The sequence below is a fragment of the Piliocolobus tephrosceles genome, chromosome 17, assembly GCF_002776525.5.
Source record: "Piliocolobus tephrosceles isolate RC106 chromosome 17, ASM277652v3, whole genome shotgun sequence".
NCBI classification, from domain to species: domain Eukaryota; kingdom Metazoa; phylum Chordata; class Mammalia; order Primates; family Cercopithecidae; genus Piliocolobus; species Piliocolobus tephrosceles.
The window spans coordinates 73882831-73895855 of NC_045450.1; the positions used below are offsets into that span (position 1 = coordinate 73882831).

Below are 13025 nucleotides of genomic sequence, written 5' to 3' on the forward strand. Positions count from 1 at the left end.
GTGGTGTTTGTAAACCCCGTTCCCACCTCGCAGTGGTGTTTGTAAACTCTAGCGAGCGCTCAGTGCATGCGGGGAGCTTTCTCACGCAGCAGCCCCTTGGGGTTGAGTGTCGGGCGAGGAGCAGACCCCAAGAGAGGCGTTAAGTCCCAGGAGCTTGGCTCCAGGGCGGTGGTCCCAGACGTCTCAAGGGCTTCAAGATGGTTCCTTCCAGGTTCTTGGCTAAGGGCCCAGTTGAGGATGAGCTTGGGGGTGTCATTGGGGAACCACTGTGGGGAAGCAGGTCACTAATGTCCATTGGTCTTGCTTGGCTTGGGTGGGAGACAGAGAGAAGTGGACGGGTGTCCACAAATTCCACCTCCCAGGGTGCTCGCGTCCCCTAGCCCAGGTGCAGGGTTGTGGGATGGCTGTGTTGATGTGGCTTTGTCCTGGGCACCAGATGTCCTGATCTCCCCAAGACAGCTCCCAGGCCCTCCCTCCCCTGGCCACGTCTTCTGGGACAGGGGTGGGGTGGGAGGACAAAGAGCCAGTTTTGAGAACCGGAGAGCCGGAAGTGGGCCGTGGCCTGCCTGCCCACCCACACCCACACCGGCTGTGATCTGGGCAAGTGGGCCCTGCCAAGGCACTGCGGCCACTGTGACCTGGTGAACTCAGGCTGTGGACAGGCCTGGGCCCAGGACTTCCAGCCTCTGCCTCGACCGCACCCAGCCCAGTGTGACTGGAGGCTCTCCAGAGGAGGCAGCTGGAGCATGGGGGAACAGGGCCGGCCCAGGTTCGGTGGCAGCTGGGCAGGGAGCGGATGGAAATTTCTGCCCTGGTGGGAGTGGCCCCTCCCCCTCAGCCATGTGGGGTTCTTATAGCCTGGGGTCTCCCTGCCTCATGCCCAGGCCTAGCCCAAGGCAGGCGTGGCTCTGTGGCTGGATTTCCTTCAGAGCATGTGGTTCAGAGCCTGGCTTGGGTCTCAGACCCCATGTGGCTCCTGGCTCTGTGTGGCTTTGGGCGAACGTCTCAGACTCTGCCCAGAGCTGGGAGATGAGGGGACCACCACAGGCTCCCGGGGGGTTGGAAGGACCAAGGGAGAGGGGGAGAGGCAAGGCCCAGCGCAAAGCTGCACAGCCAGGGCCGGAAACAGACCCTGTGCCCACCGAGGCTGATGAAGGCCCCATGCTGGGCAGGCAGGTTTCCACTTGGCAGGAGCTGCCCTGCCCTGGAAGTGGCTTGTGCTCTGTGGGTGCTGGCAGGCTCTGAGGCCAGGGCCGCCATCTGTCAGCTGGCAGAGAGCTTCCCCGGCAGGGTCCCCAGCCTGGGAGCCTGAGGAGCCCCCACCCCGTCCTCTCCCTGCTTCCTGCCAAAGTGTTTGCTACTCCCTGAACTCCCAGGAGGCCACGGAGGAGGGGGCCCAGGTCCTGCTGGCCGAGGGCCAAGAACCCCGTGGAAGTTGGCCTTGGTTTGGATGCTGCTGCTACTGCCTGTGGGGACCTCTGTGTACTGGGCCAGCCTTGGGGACAGGACACAGTCAGAATGAGAGGCCCCAATGCCTCATCTCGGGGTGGGCAGATGGGCAGCCTGGGCCTTGCTCGTCCACACAGGGTAAGCTGCCAGTGGTGGAGGACAGAGGCCAAGCCTAATAGAAGTTCAGCCTAACAGACTTCCGGGCCATGCTGACATCTCCTTCTCAGCCCCTGCCCACTCAGACGTACCAGCCCCTAGCCGCTGCCTCCTCTCAAGGCCACCTGCCCCCACGTCCCAGCCCCTGCCTAGACTGAAGTCTCGGCAAAGCCAGCAGAAGCAGGCATCACTGGAGGGTGAGGCATTGGCGTGGGGCTGAGGAGAGTGGGCAGCCTCAGAGCCAGCAGTGGCATGGTGGCCAGAGTAGCCGTGGAGGTCTGTGGTTCTGCAGGGGGAGGGGCGGCCTGGCTTGCCCAGCTCTGACACCCCCAGTTTTCAGTGCTCCATTTCATGGGGCACTTGCTCCGCCTGGAGCAGGTGCCCTCTTCCAGGGGGGAGCTGGGTGAGACCTCCCATGCAGGGTCCTACTTACCAGCTGACTCAGCGCTCCCTCCACTCGCGCAATGTAGGGAGCTGTTCTAGGTGTTGGCGTGGCATGACGAGCACCCCCTGTGGTAGGCACAGGACCTGGTGCCAGCTGGGGAGTCCCATGAGCCTCCCTAGACCCCAGCCCACCTGCTGTCCAGAGGAAGGAGCTCAGGAGCAGGCCGTGAAGACGGTGGTGTTGAGATGGGGACCCTGTCTGAAAGGGGAGCTGAGGAGTTTGTGTGTGGTGGGTGGTGTTTGGGGCCCGCTCTGCCCCCAGATTTCCCATCGCCTACCCAGGACCCCCCGCACCTCCCCGCCATCCCCCTGCCCCCATGGCAACCCAGCAGCCTGAGGGCTTGTCCTGGATAGGGGTGCCCCAGAGAGCACGGCGTGAGGCAGGGGGTCTCTGTCCCCCTCCCCAGCCGGGTGGTGCAGGAGGCTGCCCTGTCTCTGCATTAGGGTCTGTGCCTTGGGGAGCTGCTGCCACCCCCACCACAACCCTGGCCACAGGGTCCTGGAAGCTTCCCACCCTGCCCACCCCAACTCAGCATCTTCCTCTGTAGCCTCCATCACTGGGACGATGCAGATGCCACACCCTGGTTACACGCGGTGAAGGGGGGGCTCAGGTCTCTCATCCACACAGCCCTGCAGTGGGGGGCTGGGAAAGTCGGGGGACCCTCGCCAAGGCTGATTGAGGCTATGAGCACTGGGCGTGTGGGGCTGGGTGCTGGCCACACGTGGGCCTTAGCCGCAGCGAGACGAAAGGGAACGCAGCTCCTCGGTTTTGCACATTTCAAGGGCTCGGCAGTCCCCTGTGGCCTGTGGGTCTTGGATGATGCAGATCTAGAACATTCTGGCAGCTAGGAGAGCACTGTTGGGTGGGAGGGGGCCTCCGGGGAGGAGGGTCACCCAAGAGAAGGGCCGGGAGCCTGGAGACCCCCAGGACTGGGGGGTGCACAGACAGCTCCTAGCCAGGCCCAGGGCACAGGGGATGGGGAGGGGGCAGCCCTGTTTCGTCCTCCCTCATGTCCCTCTCCCCTGCCTCTACCCCAACCCCGGCCCCTCCTGCCCTCACCAAGTTCAGGCAGACTCTGTGCCCCCACGAGCTGCACCAGGCATCAGCCTGACCCAGGAGCTCAGGGGTGACCCCCATGTCTGTGCCAAGCCAAGTGGGGTCAGCCCAGAGCCATGTCCTGTCAGTTGTGGCAACTTCTACCAGGCTGTGCTTTAGGGTCAGGGTCTTTCAGGAAGAAGCCGTGCAGCCCACCCAGAAACACCCACCTTGCCAGGTGGTGACTCCTCAGGCTCAGGGGTTCCTGAGCACAGGTGTCCTGGAGGTCCCAGGACAGGCAGGACCCACCGCCTCTAAGCTTCCCTTTGACCAAGGTGGGGCCAGGCACCCTGGGAGGCCAGGGCTCAGGCCCAAGGCCCAAGGCCCAGGCTAGGAGCTGGGTATGGTGACCGCGTTATTAAAACAGGAAAATTCAGGATGTGCTTTTGGGGTCACTACGAATGCTCCTCCCCACCTGGCTCTTTGACTTGGGTCCCTTCGTAGGCCTCAGTTTCCCCATCTGAGGGGTAGGTGTGGGGCCATCTGTGGTCACGAAAGTTGCTGACTGTCAGGACCTCGGGAGAATTTGGGGGCAGCTGCCTCCACTTTGGGGTCTTTACTGGCCCTGGAGTAGAGTGGGGTGCACGGCATCTCCCTCTGCAGCCCCATGCTCTGCCCAGGCCTCATCCCCGAGCACTGGGGCTTCCTGTGTGCATTACAAACAGTGCACCCCAGCCCCTGATGTGGGAGAGGAGGAGATGGGCACACCAGGGTCCCAGCAGCTGAAGTATTGGGGTGAAGAGGTGAAGACTGCACCAAGGTACCCCATTCTGGGAGAAAGCAGCAAGGCTAGGGGTGGGGCTGCCCCTCTGTCCCCAGCCATGTCCCTCTTAGCTGTGCAGCCACAACAAGCCCCACTGAGGCAGACCTGGCCCCAGCCCAGCCGGTCTCAGAAGCCACACCACCAGCGTTGACTGCCCAGCCCTGACCTGGTGGGTCCTGACAGACCAGCGCGGTCCAGATGGGGCCACTGTACAAACTGGGGATACATTTCTAGCTGCTCTGGATGGACTGGAGCTGAACTCTCACATCCTGGGCTTCCGTTCCTACAAAGTGCTTGGAGAGGTGGAGGGGGATGGGCACTTTCCCGCAGGCACCTCCCCTGCCACTCCCCGGGACCCTCCACAGCCAGCCCACCGTGCCCACAGGCACCGCCACTGGTTTCTTAGGGTCATTCGGAGTCAGGACCCCCACGCTCTCCCCAGCCCTGACTGGCCCTTGCTGTGTGCACGGGGCTTGCTGTGTGCACGGCTACCCTGGCACCTGGGGTGAGGCTGTGCTCCCGCCGGGTGAATCTCAGGTGTCCCTCCCAGCCAGACACCTGGGACCCTAGCGCTACCTCCCAGCGGCCACATGCACTCGCCAGGGGCTGCAGACAGCCTGGCTGCTGCGTGGGCCCCGTAGGAAACTCTGGGGCAGCTGGATCGGGGCTTTGAGGGCCAGTGCTTGGGGTGTGGCCACCAAGGCCCCAGCTCAGCCTGATGGGGGGGGCCCACGCGCCTTTGCCCTTGTGTGACACAGCCCTGTGTGTGGAAGCCGCGGTGTGCCAATGTGCACCGACCCGCGGGCGAGGGAAACGCTGCGTCCTGTGGCCTCCTCACCAGCCACAGCTCCCAGCTGCACACTGCCGCCCAGGGCTCCGGGAGACGGTGCTGTGGGACGCATCTGTCTTTGTTGCAGAGCCTCTGCCTGTCTTTGGGGGTTCCTGGACAGAGGAGGCCCACCACCCTGTACCCCTGGCGCCGGGCGCCTGCCCCGAGCCGCGTGCGGAGGGCCTGGGTCATCCCACCGATCAGTGTATCGGAGAACCACAAGCGTCTCCCCTACCCGCTGGTTCAGGTGAGTGGGTGAGGGGGCGGGAGGGGAGGAAGGGGTGGGCTGGTTCCCAGTGGGCCTCCCTCATTCCCTAAAGGTCTCCTGGGAGCCAGCGGGGCCCTATTTCAGGGCAGAGCTGGGGCAGGACTCACCCACCTTGCCAGGGCTCTGGGCTTCCAACCTGGGTCTATAGCAGGGCTCAAACCCTCCCCTTTGCCCCAGGCCACAGGGGAGTCCAGAGCTGCTCCCCGCCCACGTGCACCTCTGGTGGACACATTCCACATTAGGCTGCACGCTCGGGCGTGATTTTTGTCTGAGTGTTTGCCGACGCTGAGCAGATGGAGGTGAAGGTGAACTGCCTTGCGGGGTCTCAGCTTCACACACCCAAAATCGCCCGAGACCAGGGCCCTGAGGACACGAGGGGCTGAGCCTGAAATGAGGCTGCAGGACGGGGCACCCTTGGGGCCCCAGGCTGAGCTGTCCCCAGCCCAGCACAGCTCCTCACTGGGTACCAGTCCTAGGAGCCTTAGACCTGCCCTGTTATCAGCCAGGGAGGATCCTGAGGGGCTACAGAGAGGGCAGAGGCCCCCGCCCGGAGCAACTCTCCCCAGCCCCATTTGCTGCCCCACAGATCAAGTCAGACAAGCAGCAGCTGGGCAGCGTCATCTACAGCATCCAGGGACCCGGCGTGGACGAGGAGCCCCAGGGCATCTTCTCCATCGACAAGTTCACGGGGAAGGTGTTCCTCAATGCCATGCTGGACCGTGAGAAGACCGACCGCTTCAGGGTGCGGAGCTGCGCGGTCTGGCCTGTGCCCGTCAAGCAGGCCTGGTGGGAAGCCAGTGCACCTCCTCCCCATCAGGCTTCTCCTCCAGCTCGGTGGGCTTCAGGCCAGACTGCTGCTCCTGCAACATCCAGGCACCCTTAAGTGAGGGGCCAGGTACAGGGGTCTGGGACCAAGGTCCTGCAGCCTGAGGAGGCAGCTGTTTAGGGTGATGTTCCCATTTAACTGGAGGACAGACAGAGGTCCCGTGGAGGAGCGGCTTGGTTCTGCCCGGGAGGAGCGCGCTGCAGCCGCTGTAGCTTTGTGGCTCAACCACAGCCAGCTCCACACTGGTCCTGGGAGCTCAGGAGTGTCGTGAAGAATCTAAATAGTGTTTTGTTTTGTTTTGTTTTGTTTTGTTTTGTTTTTTTGTGAGTTGGAGCTTCACTCTGTCACCCAGGCTGGAGTGCAGTGGCACGATCTCGACTGACTGCAATCTCTACCTCCAGGGTTTAAACGATTGTCCTGCCTCAGCCTCCTGTGTATCTGGGATTACAGGCGCCCACCACCATGCCCAGTTAATTTTTGTATTTTTAGTAGAGACGGGGTTTCACCATGTTGGCCTCCCAAAGTGCTGGGATCACAGCCCTGAGTCACGGTGCCTGGCCTCACAGAGTGCTGGGAGCACAGGTGGGACCTACCATGCCTGGCTCCAAAATAATGTTGATCCTAGTGGCCGCCACTGTTCTCAGGAGTGGGATTAGTCAGGGAAGAAACCACTGATGCCCCTGGGATTCTGAGGTCTGAGAGAAGGGGCAGTGAGTGCTGGGCGCAGTGGTTCACACCTGGAATCCCAGCACTTCGGGAGGCCGAGGCAGGAGGATTGCTTGAAGCCAATAGTTCGAGACCAGGCTGGGCATCAAAGTGAGTTCTTATCTCTACAAAAATTTTAAAAAACAGTAAAATAGCCAGCAGTGTTGCTGCATGCTTGTGGTCCCAGCTACTTGGAAGGCTGAGGTGCCAGGAACCTCCCCGAGATCGACGCTGCCGTAAGTTGTGATTGCGCCGCTGTGCTCAGCCTAGGTGACAGAGGAAGACCCTCTCTCAAAAAAAAAAAAAAGAAGAAGAAGAAGAGGCCGGGCGCGGTGGCTCACGCCTGTAATCCCAGCACTTTGGGAGGCCGAGGCGGACAGATCTCAAGGTCAATAGATCAAGACCATCTTGGCTAACACGGTGAAACCCCATCTCTACTAAAAATACAAAAAATTAGCCAGGTGTGGTGGTGGGCACCTGTGGTCCCAGCTACTCGGGAGGCTGAGGCAGGAGAATGGCGTGAGCCCAGTTGGCAGAGTTTGCAGTGAGCCAAGATTGCGCCACTGCACTCCAGTCTGGGTGACAGAGTGAGACTCCGTCTCGAAAAAAAAAAGAAAGAAAAAGAAAAAAAAAAAGAGGATCGGGCGCAGTGGCTCATGCCCGTAATCCCAGCAGTTTGGGAGGCTGAGGCGGGCGGATCTCAAGGTCAATAGATCAAGACCATCTTGGCTAACATGGTGAAACCCTGTCTCTACTAAAAAATACAAAAGTTAGCTGGGCATTCTGGCGTGCACCTGTAGTCCCAGCTACTCAGGAGGCTGAGACAGGAGAGTCACTTGAACCCAGGAGGCAGAGGCTGAAGCTAGCTGAGATCTCGCCACTGCACTCCAGCCTGGTGGCAGAGAGAGACTCTGTCACAAAAAAAAAAAAGAAGAAGAAGAAGAAGAAGTAAAGAAAGGGCAGTGGGAGCAAGAGGAGGGAGCCCTGGAGCCCAGAACCCCATCTATACTCCCTGCAGGCACCTGCCCAGTCCCAGCCTGCCCACCCACAGCCTGCCGTCTCCCAACCTGCCCACCCACAGCCTGCCGTCTCCCAACCTGCCCACCCACAGCCTGCCGTCTCCCAACCTGCCCACCCACAGCCTGCCGTCTCCCAACCTGCCCACCCACAGCCTGCCGTCTCCCAACCTGCCCACCCCCAGCCTGCCCTCCCCCAGCCTGCCCTCCCCCAGCCTGCCCACCCCCAGCCTGCCCTCCCCCAGCCTGCCATCTCCCAACCTGCCCAACCCCAGCCTGTCCACCCGCAGTCTGCCCTCTCCAAAATGTCATTTTGGGCTGGGCGCAGTGTCTCATGCTTATAATCCTGGCACTTTGGGAGGCCGAGGCGGGTGGATCACCTGAGGTCAGGAGTTCAAGACTAGCCTGGCCAACATGGCAAAACTCTGTCTTTACTAAAAATACAAAAAATTAGTCAGATGTGGCACGCACCTGTAATCCCAACTACTTGGGAGGCTGAGGCAGGAGAACCCAGGAAGTGGAGGTTGCAGTGAGCCGAGATCACACCACTGCACTCCAGCCTGGGCAACAGAGCGAGACGCCATCTCAAAAAGAAAAAAAAAAAGTCCAGGCATGGTAGTGGCTCACGCCTGTAATCCCAGCACTTTGGGAGGCCAAGGCGGGCAGATCACGAGGTCAGGAGATCGAGACCATCCTGGCTAACATGGTGAAACCCCGTCTCTACTAAAAATACAAAAAATTAGCCAGGCGTGGTGGCAGGCGCCTGTAGTCCCAGCTACTCGGGAGGCTGAGGCAGGAGAATGTCATGAACCCAGGATGTCATTTTGGAGCTTGCAGTGAGCCGAGATCGCGCCACTGCACTCCAGCCTGGGCGACAGAGCCAGACTCTGTCTAAAAAAAAAAAAAAGAAAAAGTAATTTTGTACCTGATGTGGGGAAAGGATGCTTCCTGCCTTTGCCTTTGCAGGATGCAAAATTTCCTTTTATTTGCCCCGAATCTTCCTTGAGACTTTGAGAACCAGTCCTTTGATCCCTTACATCAAAAGTTATTTGAGAGTATTTCTCACTTGGAAACTGTAATTGTCCCCATTCTCCAAAAGGATGGGAGGCCTTTAAAATGTCATGTGCACAGGGGAATTAAACTTCAGGAGGAGGCTGGGCGCGGTGGCTCACGCCTATAATCCCAGCACTTTGGGAGACCGAGGTGTATCACCTGAGGTCAGGAGTTCGAGATCAGCCTAGCTAACATGATGAAACCTCGTTTCCACTAAAAATACAAAAAATTAGCTGGGCATGGTGGCGTGCGCCTGTAATCCCAGCTACTCAGGAGGTTGAGGCAGGAAAATCGCTTGAACCCGGGAGGCGGAGGTTGCAGTGAGCTGAGATCACGCCATTGCACTCCAGCCTAGGCAATAAGAGTGAAACTCCATCTAAAAATAAAACAAAAACAACAACAACAACAACAAAAAATTCAGGAGGAACCAAGACCATAGAGAGAAAGGGAGAGAGATTAGGAACCCTCTGAGAGCCTTACTTTGGTCACACATGAAGCAGCTGTGAGCTTCCTGGCAGCCAAGGCAAGCAGGGAAAATGGCACCTGCTCTGTCTGCTAAGGGAAGGTGGCTCCCGTTCAGGGACATTCTCAGCCACTGTGACAGATACCCCACCCTGTGCTGTTTCTCTCCTGTTTAAGTTGGTGTTTCCAGCTGGAGACAAAGTCTGAATGTGCTGTCTCTTTCGCATGGCCCTAACGGGAGCCACAGAAATGTGGGGGCCACAGAGCCAACCCTTGCTCTGTGTTTGAACAGCTAAGAGCGTTTGCCCTGGACCTGGGAGGATCCACCCTGGAGGACCCCACGGACCTGGAGATTGTAGTTGTGGATCAGAACGACAACCGGCCAGTCTTCCTGCAGGAGGCGTTCACCGGCCGCGTGCTGGAGGGCGCAGCCCCAGGTGAGACAGGACGGCAGCCCTGGGCCGGGAGGGGCTGCAGGGAAGGGCTCTGCAAAGCCAGAAATCCAGGATTTCCCTTAAGCAAGAATTGCAGAGGCCCCTCAGAGGGTCTAAAACTAAGTAAACAGTCTCGGAGGAAGGTCCGTTTCCACAGGTCAACTCATGCTACTTCCCGTTTCAATGTAAATTTCAAACCCAAAAATCTGAGCCTGGGAGTGGAGGATTTTCAGGGGTCCCGTTCTCCCTCAAAAGCAAATGACTTCTCCCTCCTGCTAAGGGAGCCATCTGGAGCCAAGCACACCCCATCCTCACCCTGTACTCACGCAGGGTCCGAAGCACCCACAGGCATCTCTTGGTTGTGATTCACCCCAAACCCGGGTTGGCCTGCAAGCCCCAGTCACAGGCGCTCATTCCCACCTCACTGGGGGCCCGTGGTAAAGACCTGGCGGAAGGGCACAGGCCCCCTCGTGTCTGGGGCTACCGGGGACTGTGGCCAGGCCTGGCCCAGGCTCAGGCTTGGAGGCTCATATCCTGCCTCAGTTTCCTTCCTGTGTCTGTGGCAAGGCCTCCGCGCCTCGTTCTGTCCCAGGTGACAGCACGTCCTGGCTCCAGCTGTCCTGGCGGGGGGAGGTCACAGCCGGCCAGGAGCTGCTCCCCAGGGTGGCCCGAAGCCTGTGCTTCCCACCCCACCTCGGTGGCTCAGTCCACCTGAGCTGCCAGAGGGGTCAGGCCTAAATCTCAGGAGAGGGAAATGGGGGGGAGGTGAAGCATAGCCCTACCACATGTGGCTTCCTCTAGCAGCACCTTCCTGAGTGCTGCTTCCCACAGCAGGTGGGGCTGGGGCTCTGGCCTACACAGACGCGGTGTGCGTCCTCTGCTCAACTGCCGTGCGTCTTCTGCCCAGCCTGCCTGTGTGTCCTCTGTTTTATCCTGCCCGTGCATCCTCTGTTCAGCCTGCTCATGAGTCCTCTGTCACCCTGGATGCCAGCAGCTCCTGGAGGCCCCCCGCTAGCTAGCCCAGGCTGACCCAGTGCCCTCAGCCCCTGCACCGGGCAGGCACAGGAGCCAGCACCTGACCCAGATGTTCCTGTGCTGCGACCCCATAAACAGCACAAGCTGGGCAAAAGGCTTCCACCACATAGGTGACCTGGACATGGCGTGGTGGGCTTCAGGGGCAGCGGGAAGCATCTGGACTTGGGGTTTGCCGCGTGTAGGCCGCCTTGGTGACGCAAACAGCAGCATGGACTGACTGCCCCATCTGGGGTCAAGCCGTGCTGGAACCAGGGAGCCTGTGCACACGAGGTGCCCCCGCGCCCGTCACGACGCCCCCAGCCCATCGGCCCTGTGGACGTTGACCCTCATGCCTGCCTGTGCTTCCCAGGCACCTATGTGACCAGGGCGGAGGCCACAGATGCCGACGACCCCGAGACGGACAACGCAGCACTGCGGTTCTCCATCCTGCAGCAGGGCGGCCCCGAGCTCTTCAGCATCGACGAGCTCACAGGCGAGATCCGCACCGTGCAAGTGGGGCTGGACCGTGAGGTGAGGTGGCACCCCGGCAGCTCCACCCCTCCCTGCACAGCCAGGGCAGCCCATCTCCTGTGCGTCCCTCTGCCCCCACCCTGCCGACCCCAGACACTCCTGTCCCTACCGTGGCTGCAGAGCTGGCAGCGGCCCTGGCTCCTGAGGAGATGGCATGGGGTGAACCCACTGAGGCACAGACAGGAACTGCACTGGCCCGGGCGGGAGGCATCTGGTCCAAGTAGAGCGTGAGGGGCCCGGCACAGGGCAGGGCTCCTCAAGCAGCCCCTTCCCTCTCAGCCTCATGGCAATGGCTCCCCGCTAGTAACTAACTAGCTCCTTCTGTCAGGGCACCCGCTGCCCCTTGCTTTTGGACTTCTGTGCTCCCCAAAGACCCCCCTTGAGTCAGTCCCGCTGGGAAGCCCTCCTGGTTACACTGTGTTACGTGGTCTTTGTCCATTTCTGTCCCTGCCACTAACCACGGCTCCCCAGGGCAGGGTCCCAAGCTCACTGGTATGCTAGGCGCCGAGCACACAGTAGGCGCTCTGTAAACACTTACCCAGCACACAGTAGGTGCTCTGTAAACGCTTACCCAGCGCACAGTAGGTGCTCTGTAAACGCTTACCCAGCGCACAGTAGGTGCTCTGTAAATGCTTATCCAGCACCACAGCCCCATGCACTTAGGATCGGGGCAGGATTCTCAGGGCCACTTGGGGTCTTCAACACCCACTGGGCGCTCCCGTAGGAACTGAGCTGGCCAGGTGGCCTGGCTCCCGCCCCTGACCAGTCCCCATGTGGCCCACCTGGGCCCTCATCTTCTGACCCTGTGCCCCACATCCCCAGGTGGTCGCGGTATACAATCTGACCCTGCAGGTGGCAGACATGTCCGGAGACGGCCTCACAGCCACTGCCTCAGCCATCATCACCCTTGATGACATCAATGACAATGCCCCCGAGTTCACCAGGGACGAGGTGCTGCTGCTGTCCCTCCCTCAAAAGTAGCCCCTGCTCAGAGCTGCCTTCCCTTCTTGGGCTCCTGCAGAAGGCAGGGGGCTTCATGATGGGCCTGGGGGTGGTGCGTGGCAGCATGTGAATGGAGTCAGAGCTGGGAGAGAGGCCCTTGGGGAGAAGCAGCCCCTAGGGCCCTCTGGGACCATCTAGCATCGGGGAGCAAGTCTCCCTCCGGCCCTTGCTGTATGGGAAGGGAGCATGAAGCTAAGCCCACAGAGGAGGACCGTGGGGGCCCCTGGGGGGCGGTGATTCACAAAACAGACAGACCTGAGGACACCCAGTGGGTGGGGAGCAGCTTCGACAGGAGCAAGGGAGGGCGCTCCTGCTGGGAGGCAGGAGGGAGGGTGGGCGGGGTGGGTGAGCTGAGGGCCCTGAGGGCCCCACCCATGCTTTCCCCCCAGCTCTGCTGGTAACTGGGGCTGGGATCCCCCCCACCACCAGTTCTTCTTGGAGGCCACAGAGGCCATCAGCGGAGTGGATGTGGGACGCCTGGAGGTGGAGGACAGGGACCTGCCAGGCTCCCCCAACTGGGTGGCCAGGTTTACCATCCTGGAAGGAGACCCCGATGGGCAGTTCACCATCCGCACGGACCCCAGGACCAATGAGGGTATTCTGTCCATTGTGAAGGTGAGCAGCCCCCAGCTGGCACACACAGATGCTCCCACTGGGGTCCGAGCCCCTTCCCGGCAGGGTCACATTCCCTGGGCAGCTGGGACCTTGTGTTCGTCCTTGGGTGAGAGAGAGTGGGGGAGGGCAGCCGGGCGCGGTGGCTCAGGCCTGTAATCCCAGTACTTTGGGAGGCCGAGGCGGGTGGATCACGAGGTCAGGAGATCAAGACCATCCTGGCTAACACGGTGAAACCCCGTCTGTACTAAAAATACAAAAATTAGCGGGACGTGGTGGTGTGGGCACCTGTAGTCCCAGCTACTTAGGAGGCTGAGGCAGGATAATGGTGTGAACCCAGGAGGTGGAGCTTGCAGAGAGCTGAG

General features: G+C 60.6%; 1 protein-coding gene across 1 annotated transcript in view; it reads left to right on the forward strand.

Annotated features, from left to right (window-relative positions):
• Positions 1-13025, forward strand: part of CDH15 (cadherin 15) — a 21652-nt gene that overhangs the window by 2790 nt on the left and 5837 nt on the right. Inside the window, exons 2-7 of the mRNA XM_023229007.1 lie at positions 4826-4984; positions 5592-5747; positions 9360-9504; positions 10886-11046; positions 11869-11997; positions 12478-12663. Coding sequence (XP_023084775.1) covers positions 4826-4984; positions 5592-5747; positions 9360-9504; positions 10886-11046; positions 11869-11997; positions 12478-12663 — 936 coding nt within the window. The remainder of the gene's footprint in view (positions 1-4825; positions 4985-5591; positions 5748-9359; positions 9505-10885; positions 11047-11868; positions 11998-12477; positions 12664-13025) is intronic.